At 43.5% G+C, this 15,470-nt stretch overlaps 1 protein-coding gene across 2 annotated transcripts in view; it reads right to left on the reverse strand.

Annotated features, from left to right (window-relative positions):
* The window catches only part of LOC133663120 (transmembrane protein 237A-like), a 94,931-nt gene extending 79,521 nt beyond the window's left edge, over positions 1-15,410 (reverse strand). The window contains exons 1-5 of one of the 2 annotated variants that reach the window (XM_062067353.1): positions 13,865-15,410; positions 10,151-10,228; positions 10,011-10,091; positions 9,806-9,896; positions 6,528-6,658 (exon numbers count right to left, since the gene is read on the reverse strand). In XM_062067353.1, coding sequence (XP_061923337.1) covers positions 6,528-6,658; positions 9,806-9,896; positions 10,011-10,091; positions 10,151-10,228; positions 13,865-13,991 — 508 coding nt within the window. In that variant the 5' untranslated portion in view covers positions 13,992-15,410. Of the gene's footprint in view, positions 1-6,527; positions 6,659-9,805; positions 9,897-10,010; positions 10,095-10,150; positions 10,229-13,864 lie in introns of both variants that reach the window. The other variant, XM_062067352.1, reaches the window with a different exon arrangement.
* Between the last annotated feature and the right edge of the window lie 60 nt (positions 15,411-15,470).

The raw sequence follows: 15,470 nt of genomic DNA on the forward strand, positions 1-15,470 counted from the left end.
CACTGCGTAAGCAACTTAGAGGTGCACTAGAGGTAAGGAGGTCACATACGTTCATACAAAGACAACCTAGAGAAGTCAAGATCCTAGTGCAGGACCTTAGAGGTCAACGGAGGATCATACGTTCATACAAAGACAACCTAGAGGACACAGCCTAGCCACGCTTTCAAATAGAGGGCTTCAAATAGAGCAAGGAGGTCATAGTTCAACTACAAAGACAAACTAGAGACACTCGAGCACCCTTAGGAGGTCAAGGAGGTCATAGTTCATACAAAGACAACCTAGAGACACTGCACCTTAGAGGTCAAGGAGGTCATAGTTCATACAAAGACAACCTAGAGACATGCACCTTAGAGGTCAAGGAGGTCATAGTTCATACAAAGACAACCTAGAGACACTGCACCTTAGAGGTCAAGGAGGTCATAGTTCATACAAAGACAACCTAGAGACACGTGCACCTTAGAGGTCAAGGAGGTCATAGTTCATACAAAGACAACCTAGAGACACGTGCACCTTAGAGGTCAAGGAGGTCATAGTTCATACAAGCAACCTAGAGACACGTGCACCTTAGAGGTCAAGGAGGTCATAGTTCATACAAAGACAACCTAGAGACATGCACCTTAGAGGTCAAGGAGGTCATAGTTCATACAAAGACAACCTAGAGACATGCACCTTAGAGGTCAAGGAGGTCATAGTTCATACAAAGACAACCTAGGAGACATGCACCTTAGAGGTCAAGGAGTCAAGTCATACAAAGACAACCTAGAGCACTGCACCTTAGAGGTCAAGAGGTCATAGTTCATACAAAGACAACCTAGAGACACGTGCACCTTAGAGGTCAAGGAGGTCATAGTTCATACAAAGACAACCTAGAGACACGTGCACCTTAGAGGTCAAGGAGGTCATAGTTCATACAAAGACAACCTAGAGACACGTGCACCTTAGAGGTCAAGGAGGTCATAGTTCATACAAAGACAACCTAGAGACACGTGCACCTTAGAGGTCAAGGAGGTCATAGTTCATAACAAAGACAACCTAGAGACCATGCAGCCTTAGAGGTCAAGGAGGTCATAGTTCATACAAAGACAACCTAGAGACATGCACCTTAGAGGTCAAGGAGGTCATAGTTCATACAAAGACAACCTAGAGACGTGCACCTTAGAGGTCAAGGAGGTCATAGTTCATACAAAGACAACCTAGAGACACTGCACCTTAGAGGTCAAGGAGGGTCATAGTTCATACAAAGACAACCTAGAGACACGTGCACCTTAGAGGTCAAGGAGGTCATAGTTCATACAAAGACAACCTAGAGACACGTGCACCTTAGAGGTCAAGGAGGTCATAGTTCATGACAAAGACAACCTAGAGGGACACTGCACCTTAGAGGTCAAGGAGGTCATAGTTCATACAAAGACAACCTAGAGACACGTGCACCTTAGAGGTCAAGGAGGTCATAGTTCATACAAAGACAACCTAGAGACATGCACCTTAGAGGTCAAGGAGGTCATAGTTCATACAAAGACAACCTAGAGACACATGCACCTTAGAGGTCAAGGAGGTCATAGTTCATACAAAGACAACCTAGAGACACGTGCACCTTAGAGGTCAAGGAGGTCATAGTTCATACAAAGACAACCTAGAGGACACGTGCACCTTAGAGGTCAAGAGAGGTCATAGTTCATACAAAGACAACCTAGAGACAAGTGCACCTTAGAGGTCAAGGAGGTCATAGTTCATACAAAGACAACCTAGAGACATGCACCTTAGAGGTCAAGGAGGTCATAGTTCATACAAAGACAACCTAGAGACACGTGCACCTTAGAGGTCAAGGAGGTCATAGTTCATACAAAGACAACCTAGAGACACGTGCACCTTAGAGGTCAAGGAGGTCATAGTTCATACAAAGACAACCTAGAGACACGTGCACCTTAGAGGTCAAGGAGGTCATAGTTCATACAAAGACAACCTAGAGACACGTGCACCTTAGAGGTCAAGGAGGTCATAGTTCATACAAAGACAACCTAGAGACATGCACCTTAGAGGTCAAGGAGGTCATAGTTCATACAAAAGACAACCTAGAGACACTGCACCTTAGAGGTCAAGGAGGTCATAGTTCATACAAAGACAACCCTAGAGACACTGCACCTTAGAGGTCAAGGAGGTCATAGTTCATACAAAGACAACCTAGAGACAAGTGCACCTTAGAGGTCAAGGAGGTCATAGTTCATACAAAGACAACCTAGAGACATGCACCTTAGAGGTCAAGGAGGTCATAGTTCATACAAAGACAACCTAGAGACATGCACCTTAGAGGTCAAGGAGGTCATAGTTCATACAAAGACAACCTAGAGACACGTGCACCTTAGAGGTCAAGGAGGTCATAGTTCATACAAAGACAACCTAGAGACACGTGCACCTTAGAGGTCAAGGAGGTCATAGTTCATACAAAGACAACCTAGAGACATGCACCTTAGAGGTCAAGGAGGTCATAGTTCATACAAAGACAACCTAGAGACCACTGCACCTTAGAGGTCAAGGAGGTCATAGTTCATACAAAGACAACCTAGAGACATGCACCTTAGAGGTCAAGAAGGTCATAGTTCATACAAAGACAACCTAGAGACACATGCACCTTAGAGGTCAAGGAGGTCATAGTTCATACAAAGACAACCTAGAGACGATGCACCTTAGAGGTCAAGGAGGTCATAGTTCATACAAAGACAACCTAGAGACAGTGCACCTTAGAGGTCAAGGAGGTCATAGTTCATACAAAGACAACCTAGAGACATGCACCTTAGAGGTCAAGGAGGTCATAGTTCATACAAAGACAACCTAGAGACACGTGCACCTTAGAGGTCAAGGAGGTCATAGTTCATACAAAGACAACCTAGAGACACGTGCACCTTAGAGGTCAAGGAGGTCATAGTTCATACAAAGACAACCTAGAGACACTGCACCTTAGAGGTCAAGGAGGTCATAGTTCATACAAAGACAACCTAGAGACACGTGCACCTTAGAGGTCAAGGAGGTCATAGTTCATACAAAGACAACCTAGAGACATGCACCTTAGAGGTCAAGGAGGTCATAGTTCATACAAAGACAACCTAGAGACACGTGCACCTTAGAGGTCAAGGAGGTCATAGTTCATACAAAGACAACCTAGAGACACGTGCACCTTAGAGGTCCAAGGAGGTCATAGTTCATACAAAGACAACCTAGAGACACGTGCACCTTAGAGGTCAAGGAGGTCATAGTTCATACAAAGACAACCTAGAGACACATGCACCTTAGAGGTCAAGGAGGTCATAGTTCATACAAAGACAACCTAGAGACATGCACCTTAGAGGTCAAGGAGGTCATAGTTCATACAAAGACAACCTAGAGACACTGCACCTTAGAGGTCAAGGAGGTCATAGTTCATACAAAGACAACCTAGAGACACATGCACCTTAGAGGTCAAGGAGGTCATAGTTCATACAAAGACAACCTAGAGACATGCACCTTAGAGGTCAAGGAGGTCATAGTTCATACAAAGACAACCTAGAGACACGTGCACCTTAGAGGTCAAGGAGGTCATAGTTCATACAAAGACAACCTAGAGACACGTGCACCTTAGAGGTCAAGGAGGTCATAGTTCATACAAAGACAACCTAGAGACACGTGCACCTTAGAGGTCAAGGAGGTTCATAGTTCATACAAAGACAACCTAGAGACCATGCACCTTAGAGGTCAAGGAGGTCATAGTTCATACAAAGACAACCTAGAGACACGTGCACCTTAGAGGTCAAGGAGGTCATAGTTCATACAAAGACCAACCTAGAGACACGTGCACCTTAGAGGTCAAGGAGGTCATAGTTCATACAAAGACAACCTAGAGACATGCACCTTAGAGGTCAAGGAGGTCATAGTTCATACAAAGACAACCTAGAGACACTTGCACCTTAGAGGTCAAGGAGGTCATAGTTTCATACAAAGACAACCTAGAGACACGTGCACCTTAAGAGGTCAAGGGGAGGTCATAGTTCATACAAAGACAACCTAGAGACACGTGCACCTGAGAGGTCAAGGAGGTCATAGTTCATACAAAGACAACCTAGAGACACGTGCACCTTAGAGGTCAAGGAGGTCATAGTTCATACAAAGACAACCTAGAGACACGTGCACCTTAGAGGTCAAGGAGGTCATAGTTCATACAAAGACAACCTAGAGACACTGCACCTTAGAGGTCAAGGAGGTCATAGTTCATACAAAGACAACCTAGAGACATGCACCTTAGAGGTCAAGGAGGTCATAGTTCATACAAAGACAAACCTAGAGACACATGCACCTTAGAGGTCAAGGAAGGTCATAGTTCATACAAAGACAACCTAGAGACACATGCACCTTAGAGGTCAAGGAGGTCATAGTTCATACAAAGACAACCTAGAGACATGCACCTGAGAGGTCAAGGAGGTCATAGTTCATACAAAGACAACCTAGAGACACGTGCACCTTAGAGGTCAAGGAGGTCATAGTTCATACAAAGACAACCTAGAGACACGTGCACCTTAGAGGTCAAGGAGGTCATAGTTCATACAAAGACAACCTAGAGACACATGCACCTTAGAGGTCAAGGAGGTCATAGTTCATACAAAGACAACCTAGAGACATGCACCTTAGAGGTCAAGGAGGTCATAGTTCATACAAAGACAACCTAGAGACACGTGCACCTTAGAGGTCAAGGAGGTCATAGTTCATACAAAGACAACCTAGAGACACGTGCACCTTAGAGGTCAAGGAGGTCATAGTTCATACAAAGACAACCTAGAGACACGTGCACCTTAGAGGTCAAGGAGGTCATAGTTCATACAAAGACAACCTAGAGACATGCACCTTAGAGGTCAAGGAGGTCATAGTTCATACAAAGACAACCTAGAGACACGTGCACCTTAGAGGTCAAGGAGGTCATAGTTCATACAAAGACAACCTAGAGACATGCACCTTAGAGGTCAAGGAGGTCATAGTTCATACAAAGACAACCTAGAGACACGTGCACCTTAGAGGTCAAGGAGGTCATAGTTCATACAAAGACAACCTAGAGACATGCACCTTAGAGGTCAAGGAGGTCATAGTTCATACAAAGACAACCTAGAGACATGCACCTTAGAGGTCAAGGAGGTCATAGTTCATACAAAGACAACCTAGAGACACGTGCACCTTAAAGGTCAAGGAGGTCATAGTTCATACAAAGACAACCTAGAGACATGCACCTTAGAGGTCAAGGAGGTCATAGTTCATACAAAGACAACCTAGAGACATGCACCTTAGAGGTCAAGGAGGTCATAGTTCATACAAAGACAACCTAGAGACATGCACCTTAGAGGTCAAGGAGGTCATAGTTCATACAAAGACAACCTAGAGACACGTGCACCTTAGAGGTCAAGGAGGTCATAGTTCATACAAAGACAACCTAGAGACATGCACCTTAGAGGTCAAGGAGGTCATAGTTCATACAAAGACAACCTAGAGACATGCACCTTAGAGGTCAAGGAGGTCATAGTTCATACAAAGACAACCTAGAGACACGTGCACCTTAAAGGTCAAGGAGGTCATAGTTCATACAAAGACAACCTAGAGACACATGCACCTTAGAGGTCAAGGAGGTCATAGTTCATACAAAGACAACCTAGAGACACGTGCACCTTAGAGGTCAAGGAGGTCATAGTTCATACAAAGACAACCTAGAGACACATGCACCTTAGAGGTCAAGGAGGTCATAGTTCATACAAAGACAACCTAGAGACATGCACCTTAGAGGTCAAGGAGGTCATAGTTCATACAAAGACAACCTAGAGACACGTGCACCTTAGAGGTCAAGGAGGTCATAGTTCATACAAAGACAACCTAGAGACATGCACCTTAGAGGTCAAGGAGGTCATAGTTCATACAAAGACAACCTAGAGACACGTGCACCTTAAAGGTCAAGGAGGTCATAGTTCATACAAAGACAACCTAGAGACACATGCACCTTAAAGGTCAAGGAGGTCATAGTTCATACAAAGACAACCTAGAGACACATGCACCTTAGAGGTCAAGGAGGTCATAGTTCATACAAAGACAACCTAGAGACACGTGCACCTTAGAGGTCAAGGAGGTCATAGTTCATACAAAGACAACCTAGAGACACGTGCACCTTAGAGGTCAAGGAGGTCATAGTTCATACAAAGACAACCTAGAGACATGCACCTTAGAGGTCAAGGAGGTCATAGTTCATACAAAGACAACCTAGAGACACGTGCACCTTAGAGGTCAAAGAGGTCATAGTTCATACAAAGACAACCTAGAGACACGTGCACCTTAGAGGTCAAGGAGGTCATAGTTCATACAAAGACAACCTAGAGACATGCACCTTAGAGGTCAAGGAGGTCATAGTTCATACAAAGACAACCTAGAGACATGCACCTTAGAGGTCAAGGAGGTCATAGTTCATACAAAGACAACCTAGAGACATGTGCACCTTAGAGGTCAAAGAGGTCATAGTTCACACTTACTGCTCCTCTCCACAAAGATTCTGGGGGCGTGTCCATGGGGGGCGTGTCCATGGGGGGAGGAGTGTTGGGGTGTGCCCATGATGACATCATCATGGAGGTTGTTGGTGCAATGATCTGATGACTTCACCTTCCTGCAACAACTTTCAGTTAGGTATCATACTGGGAAGTGATATCATCAAAACAAGTGCTGGCATGTGTGATATCATGTGCAATACAAGTAAAGTGTTTACTTATGTGTGATATCACATGCGATACAAGTAGAGTGTTTACATATGTGTGATATCATGTGCGAAAGAAGCAGTCCTGCAGCATGTTTACTTGTGTGTGATATCATGTGCGATACAAGCAGTCCTGCAGCATGTTTACTTGTGTGTGATATCATGTGTGATACAAGCAGTCCTGCAGCGTGTTTACTTGTGTGTGATATCATGTGTGATACAAGCAGTCTTGCAGCGTGTTTACTTGTGTGTGATATCATGTGTGATACAAGCAGTCCTGCAGCGTGTTTACTTGTGTGTGATATCATGTGTGATACAAGCAGTCCTGCAGCGTTTTTACTTGTGTGTGATATCATGTGTGATACAAGCAGTCCTGCAGCGTTTTTACTTGTGTGTGATATCATGTGTGATACAAGCAGTCCTGCAGCGTGTTTACTTGTGTGTGATATCATGTGTGATACAAGCAGTCCTGCAGCGTGTTTACTTGTGTGTGATATCATGTGTGATACAAGCAGTCCTGCAGCGTTTTTACTTGTGTGTGATATCATGTGTGATACAAGCAGTCCTGCAGCGTTTTTACTTGTGTGTGATATCATGTGCGATTTTATTCTTATTCTTCAAGTCCTTTGCAATCTCAGATGTCATTCTGCCGATATGTGGCGCAGGACACAGCTGCTGGGGTGGGTTCAGTCAGGCAAGTGCATAGAGGCACGGGACTGACGTTGACTTTATGCAGCCCGAGATGAAGCGGCAGGTGTCGTTGAGGGCCGTATCTACCAGTTTGGTATGGTGGGAGCGGCTCCAGCTTGAGCAGGCGTACTCGGCTGTGGAGAAGAACAGGGCTAGGGCTGTTGTACGGATGGTTGGTTGATCAGCGCCCCATTTTGAGTTGACCAGTTTGCGCAGGATGTTATTGCGGGTGTTGACATTGGCTTTGGTGATTCTCATCATTTGGATGGGTGGCCAAATACTTTTGGCAATATAGTGTAGCTTGTAGGTTATGCAGAGGAGGGAAATAGGTCTGTAGCTCTTTGGTGATGATGGGTCCTTTACGGGTTTGGGGATAGCGACAGTCAAGGCTTTTCTCCATACGGGTGGGGTGGTTTTCTTTGCTATGCATGAGTTCAGCATTCCTAGGAGCCAGATCTTTGCTTTTGGTCCCAGGTGCTAAATCATTTCCGCCATACGTCGTCAATTCCTGCTGCTTTACCGGGTGTCAGCGAGCACAGTGCTGTTTCAAGTTGTTCTGGATCGAAGGGTTTGGTAAGAGCACTTGCTGGTTGTGGGTGGTCTGGTACTGCTGTCTGGCGGTATTCTCCTGTGGGTCTGCGGCGAGCTTGGCTGCGCCCATTTAACACCAGCTGGGCTGCAACCGAATTTGCTGTTACTGTTGTAATTGTGGGTGATGTGGTCTGCGCCAAGGCAGCGAATCGTGGCCCACACCTTCCTGCTGTTGTTGGTCATGTTGGTATTTTCTATCAGCTCCTTCCAGACTTGCCTGCGATCTTCCCAAACGTTGTTTAGTAGGATCTCTCAGAGTTCTGTGGTGGTGGAGGAAAAAGGGTCCTCGTGTTATGCCGCGTGATAGGCTTGGAGTAGGTCAATAGATGTTTTATAACCCGGGGATGTACTGGGTCTGGCTTCCTCTTGGGATGTGTCGTCTGGGTGACCTTTTCAGCAGGTCTGTAAACGTGGTATAGCTGTTGGGATGTGGAGGGATGCTGGGGATTGAATCTTCGATCTCCTGTTGGTATGAAGGCCAGTCAGCCTTCCGGAGGTTGAACTTTCTACGGAAGGGGACGGTTGTTGCTTGGAGAACGGATCGGATGGTTAGGGTGATGGGTCGGTGTTCTGAGTGGGGGATGGCGTCCAGGACCTCTTTCACTGCTCTGGATGCTAGTTCACTGCTCACACAGACAAGGTCTGGGTTATATCCTTGTTTCCATCTGGCGCTATGGAAGGATTTTGGCAGTTTGGCGACCTGGATCAGGGTCAGATGTTTCGACTCAAGCCAGGCGTCGACTGCATCTCCATCTTGGTTGTTCTCGTTATAGCCCCACGATGTGCTGTGGGCATTGAAGTCCCCAATGCTAATCTGGAATTTCCTCTTGCATCTGACTGGCAGTTCGGTATTGTAGAATGGGCTTTGGGGGTGGGGGGGGGGGGGGGTGTACATTGATGTGACAGAGACATTTGGGAGGGCAACTGTGATGGTTTCCATTTGCCCTTCGGTGGTGTAGGTGCAGACCTCTTCCATCGTGAGGTTTGGTCTGCTGAATATGGCTGATCCGTACTGTCTGTGACAGATCTCTGCCACCAGCTTCATTCCAGGCAGGGCGGGGCCAATGTGAGTTTCCTGCATGCACACCAAGTGGAAGCGCTTCACCACTGTCACTAGTGTGTCTGCCTAGCATCTGGAGAAGCCTTCAATGTAGATTGAGGTGATTGACAGCGCAGGTCCCAAGGGGCCAAAGTGTCTCTGCGGCATCTTTAACCAATAGATTGCTCAGGTAAGTATGCAGATATTGGCCTACTGGTGATAATAATCAGATAGCGATATCAGATTGTACCAGTCAGCGTTTCCCAGGCTGCACCACGGGGAGGTTTCTGTATCAGCGGCCCATCGTGTGCGATACAAGCAGTCCTGCAGAGGGTTTACTTGTGTGTGATATGATTTACTTCATCACCTTTATAACATTCACACTACTAAATAATAATATAGATAATAATGACAATAATAAGTTATCATAACTACCATTGTTGTTCACACTACTAAATAATAATATAGATAATAATGACAATAATAAGTTATCATAACTACCATTGTTGTTCACACTACTAAATAATAATATAGATAATAATGACAATAATAAGTTATCATAACTACCATTGTTGTTCACACTACTAAATAATAATATAGATAATAATGACAAATAATAAGTTATCATAACTACCATTGTTGTTCACACTACTAAATAATACAAGTACGTATGATTGCTGCTGGTATCGTATGGGCTGAATGTGGGTGTGGTATCAGAAGGTGAATAACAATAAACAGACCTTTTCCTTCTGGTCTTCCTGGCCATGGCACCCTGGTCCTGGTCCTGGTCCTGGTCCATGGTGGTGTTGCCGTTGGGCGTGTCTTCCTGGTCTGAGGAGGCAGGAAGGAGTAAAAACCAACAACAATCAAGCAACAATATCATCAAAAGTCTTGGGACACTTGTTGCTGTCCCAAGACTTTTGCAACCCAGTCAGCAAAAGCGACCAATCGTAGAGCTCCTCTTCTTCCTCCTCTTCTTCTGCGGCGCCGCCTCCAGAAGGTCAGGGGTCAGCGTCTGCTCGTCCACTGCTGGGACACAAAGGACAACATGGTGAGGGCAGACAGGAAGCCCCGCCCACTCTCACCTTCACCAGGCTCCTCCCCTTCATTTGCCTCCTTCTTGGGCCTTTTCTTCTTGCCCTTGACGGTTGGCATGGCGACGGCTGTGACACACCCACACACGTTATTGGGGTCAGTGGAGTTACACCATTGGATTAAGGTGAAGAACAGCTGCTGTTAGCATAACGTTAGCATCACTTGGTGGACTAATATGCAGTGTTGGGTTAGTTACTGAAAACCAGTAACTAGTTACAGTTACTAGTTACTTTATTTCAAAAGTGACTCAGTTACTAACTCAGTTACTTACACCAAAAAGTAATGTGTTACTGTGAAATGTAACTATTTAGTTACTTCTTTTTTTTTAAAGCTCCCATTAATGGCCTTTTAGCCTTCATTTCAGTACTGTTATTGCACTGGAGAATAATACAATCTGTTGATCAACTTGACATACATTTTTATCTTCCTTTTAACATAATTAATGAAAAACAGTGGAACATAAAAAGGCATTTCTCCTTTCTTTAAACTTGGACCAATGACCATTAATAAAAAAACAAGTTAAAATGCAACATAAGAAGGCACATCGTCTTCCTTGAAACATAGATAGTGAAATAAAGCCTGATGCTGCTGTCTTCCACACTTGGAGCCATGGATTGTACAATCCTTGTTTTCAGTGGCAGGATCATTGACACAGATGGTGAAGTTTCAGTGCTCAGTAGAGATGTAACACTTTTGAGGGGTTGAAGCACCTGGAGGACCTCCTCTGCCACTCTCACATCATCATCATCAGACAGGGTGATGATGTCTTTGACATTTGTCTTCAGGGTCTCGCGGGTCAATGCAGGGTATATAGCTGCCTGCTGCTGCAACATATCATAAGTGGAGTTCCACCTCGTTGGGACATCATGTATGAGTTTATGAGTAGGCAGCTTTAACATTTCTTGCTTTGTCTTAAGCACATGAGCAGCTGTTGTGCTTGGGTGGAAGTAGGAAACCTCCTTCCTGATCCTCCCAAGGAGGCGCTCCATCCTATTGACTGAGATGTGATGCCAAATTCACTAGCTGTGGTCCTAGTCCTGCCTCATTCACTGCATTTATTTGATTTTTGGCATTATCACTTGTGACTGGGATATCTTTATCTTCCATTCCTCCACTGCTTGTGTCAGTACCTGCGCAAGGGGGCGTGTCTTCTACATACATCATTCATCACAGACTTCTGCTGTGATGAAGTGAGCGCTTGTAGTTCCCCAGGACGTCCACCAGTCTGTCATGAGCGCAACAGATGATGCTCGGGATAGTTCATCAACAACTTTTTTCTTCTCCTGCTCATAAAGATCTGGCACAATCTTATCGCTGAAGTGGATGCGCGACGGGATGACGTAACGTGGCTCAAGCACGTTCAGCATGTGTTTAAAACCCTCGTTTTGCACAACGGAGTCTGCACCTATAAACACACCCATTAAATGGCGCGGGGCGTTGAAGCTCCTCCCTTACTCCGCTCGCCATGACCACGCTGTGTGTGGACTGAACGTGCAAACACCTTTTTTTTTTTGTTTCATATATCAAACCGCGGATCACGTGTGTGCCGAACCGAAGACACGCCCCCCTCCCCCCCCCCCCCCCTCCTCCCCACACCCAGACACACACACAAAACGCGCCTGTGACAGAGGAAGATTCAGAAGAATAACACTGCAGCGCTTCTGTTTCTAACCGATACTACACAAAAAATAACGTAAAGTAACGCATCATGTAGTAACGGTAACTGAGTTACTGAATATAAAAAATAACGCGTTATATTACTAGTTACCGCCGAAACTAACGGCGTTACAGTAACGCGTTAGTCCCAACACTGCTAATATGGGACATCATTAACAGGTGGTACAAACATCATTAACAGGTGGTACAAACATCATTAACAGGCGGTACAAACATCATTAACAGGCGGTACAAACATCATTAACAGGTGGTAGAAACATCATTAACAGGCGGTACAAACATCATTAACAGGCGGTACAAACATCATTAACAGGTGGTAGAAACATCATTAACAGGCGGTACAAACATCATTAACAGGCGGTACAAACATTATTAACAGGCGGTACAAACATTATTAACAGGCGGTACAAACCTTATTAACAGGTGGTACAAACATTATTAACAGGCGGTACAAACATCATTAACAGGTGGTACAAACATCATTAACAGGCGGTACAAACATTATTAACAGGCGGTACAAACATTATTAACAGGCGGTACAAACCTTATTAACAGGTGGTACAAACATTATTAACAGGTGGTACAAACATCATTAACAGGTGGTACAAACATCATTAACAGGCGGTACAAACATCATTAACAGGTGGTACAAACATCATTAACAGGTGGTACAAACATCATTAACAGGTGGTACAAACATCATTAACAGGCGGTACAAACATCATTAACAGGCGGTACAAACATCATTAACAGGCGGTACAAACATCATTAACAGGCGGTACAAACATTATTAACAGGCGGTACAAACATTATTAACAGGCGGTACAAACATTATTAACAGGTGGTACAAACATCATTAACAGGTGGTACAAACATCATTAACAGGTGGTACAAACATCATTAACAGGTGGTACAAACATCATTAACAGGTGGTACAAACATCATTAACAGGCGGTACAAACATCATTAACAGGCGGTACAAACATTATTAACAGGTGGTACAAACATCATTAACAGGCGGTACAAACATCATTAACAGGTGGTACAAACATCATTAACAGGCGGTACAAACATCATTAACAGGCGGTACAAACATTATTAACAGGTGGTACAAACATCATTAACAGGTGGTACAAACATCATTAACAGGTGGTACAAACATCATTAACAGGTGGTACAAACATCATTAACAGGTGGTACAAACATTATTAACAGGTGGTATAAACATCATTAACAGGTGGTACAAACATCATTAACAGGTGGTACAAACATCATTAACAGGTGGTAGAAACATCATTAACAGGTGGTAGAAACATCATTAACAGGTGGTACAAACATCATTAACAGGTGGTACAAACATCATTAACAGGTGGTACAAACATCATTAACAGGCGGTACAAACATCATTAACAGGTGGTACAAACATCATTAACAGGTGGTACAAACATCATTAACAGGTGGTACAAACATCATTAACAGGTGGTACAAACATCATTAACAGGTGGTACAAACATCATTAACAGGTGGTACAAACATTATTAACAGGTGGTATAAACATCATTAACAGGTGGTACAAACATCATTAACAGGTGGTACAAACATCATTAACAGGTGGTACAAACATCATTAACAGGTGGTACAAACATCATTAACAGGTGGTACAAACATCATTAACAGGTGGTACAAACATTATTAACAGGTGGTATAAACATCATTAACAGGTGGTACAAACATCATTAACAGGTGGTACAAACATCATTAACAGGTGGTACAAACATTATTAGCAGGTGGTACAAACATTATTAACAGGTGGTATAAACATCATTAACAGGTGGTACAAACATCATTAACAGGTGGTACAAACATCATTAACAGGTGGTACAAACATCATTAACAGGTGGTAGAAACATCGTTAACAGGCGGTACAAACAGGCGAGACAAAGATACTACAGCTAAAGCACAGGTGAGAGGTGGACTCACCTGCAGGTAGATACTACAGCTAAAGCACAGGTGAGAGGTGGACTCACCTGCAGGTAGAACTGGACTGTGGCCAAGGTGCTCCTGGGGAGTCTGCAGTCCTGATGGTGGACTCTGAAGGAGAAGAGAAGAAGAACCAGAGCAGGACACGGCCAAGTGGATTTGTGATGATGTCATCAGCTGCAGCCTGCTGACCTAATCCTTCTTAAGCTCCTCCCCCTTCAGACCTTGTTGCCACTTCCTGTGTCTGTGAAGGATTTTCAATTAGTCCCTTCAGTATCACCAGACAAACTGATATCATATCATGATATCACCTTTGTATAACAACCTCTATCGCCAGACAAACTGATATCATATCAATGATATCACCTTCGTATGACAACCTCTATCGCTGGAAAAATTTATATCATATCCTGATATCACCTTCGTATGACGACTTCTATCGCCAGACAAACTGATATAATGTCATGATATCACCTTCGTATGACGACCTCTATCGCCAGACAAACTGATATCATGTCATGATATCACCTTCGTATGACAACCTCTATCGCCAGACAAACTGATATCATGTCATGATATCATCTTCGTATGACGACCTCTATCACCAGACAAACTGATATCATGTCATGATATCACCTTCGTATGACGACCTCTATCACCAGACAAACTGATATCATATCATGATATCACCTTTGTATGACAACCTCTATCTTCAGAAAAACTGATATCATATCATAATATCACAGTGTTTCCCACACATTCATTTATTTGTGGCGGCCCGCCACGAAAGAATTAAGGCCGCAACAAACAAACAAAATGAATTTAAAAAAAAAAAAAAATTTAAATTTTTTTTTTTTTTTTTTGTGTCCTGTCCAGCTTCTCAGGCAAATCATATAGTAGATGTAGATGCCCATATCGGCTGTTCACATTTACTTCACTAAAGAGAAGTGTAGGATGAAGATTTTTGGAGCTCTTTGTTCAGTGGATCAGATGTTTGATGAAGCTTTGTGTCTATCTACCACCACTACTGTTTATTTCTTACAGGACACCTCTGCCTCTGTTTCACTTTATGTTGCTGGTAAATAATATGGTGGGGTGAGTTCTCCTTGCCCGTATGTGGGCTCTGTACCGAGGATGTCGTTGTGGCTTGTGCAGCCCTTTGAGACACTTGTGATTTAGGGCTATATAAATAAACATTGATTGATTGATTGTAGTAGTAGGCTAAAGTTAAATTATTTAGTATGCACTAACTAAACGGGCAGAGCTTTAAGAGACATTTTAGCTTTTATATTTTTATAAGATATATTTTTTGTAAGAACCACAATTAATAAATATATTTCAGTGAATAACTTATTGTTCAAATCTGTATATAAATATGTACATAAAGTGTTGTAATTATATTGTAAAATGGATGGACGTTTAAAACAAAACTGTTAATATTAATTAGTAGGTATACATTTTTTGAGCCTTTTTAGAGAAAATCATATCATTGTAGTAAATTATGCAAATTACTCTCAACCCAACTCTCTCGTTTGAGTCACACATTAAGAGTGTTACTAAAACAACTCTCTCCTTTGAGTCACACATTAAGAGTGTTACTAAAACGGCCTTCTTTCATCTCCGTAATATCGCTAAAATTCGTTCCATCTTGTC

This window comes from Entelurus aequoreus, linkage group LG13, assembly GCF_033978785.1.
Source record: "Entelurus aequoreus isolate RoL-2023_Sb linkage group LG13, RoL_Eaeq_v1.1, whole genome shotgun sequence".
NCBI lineage: Eukaryota > Metazoa > Chordata > Actinopteri > Syngnathiformes > Syngnathidae > Entelurus > Entelurus aequoreus.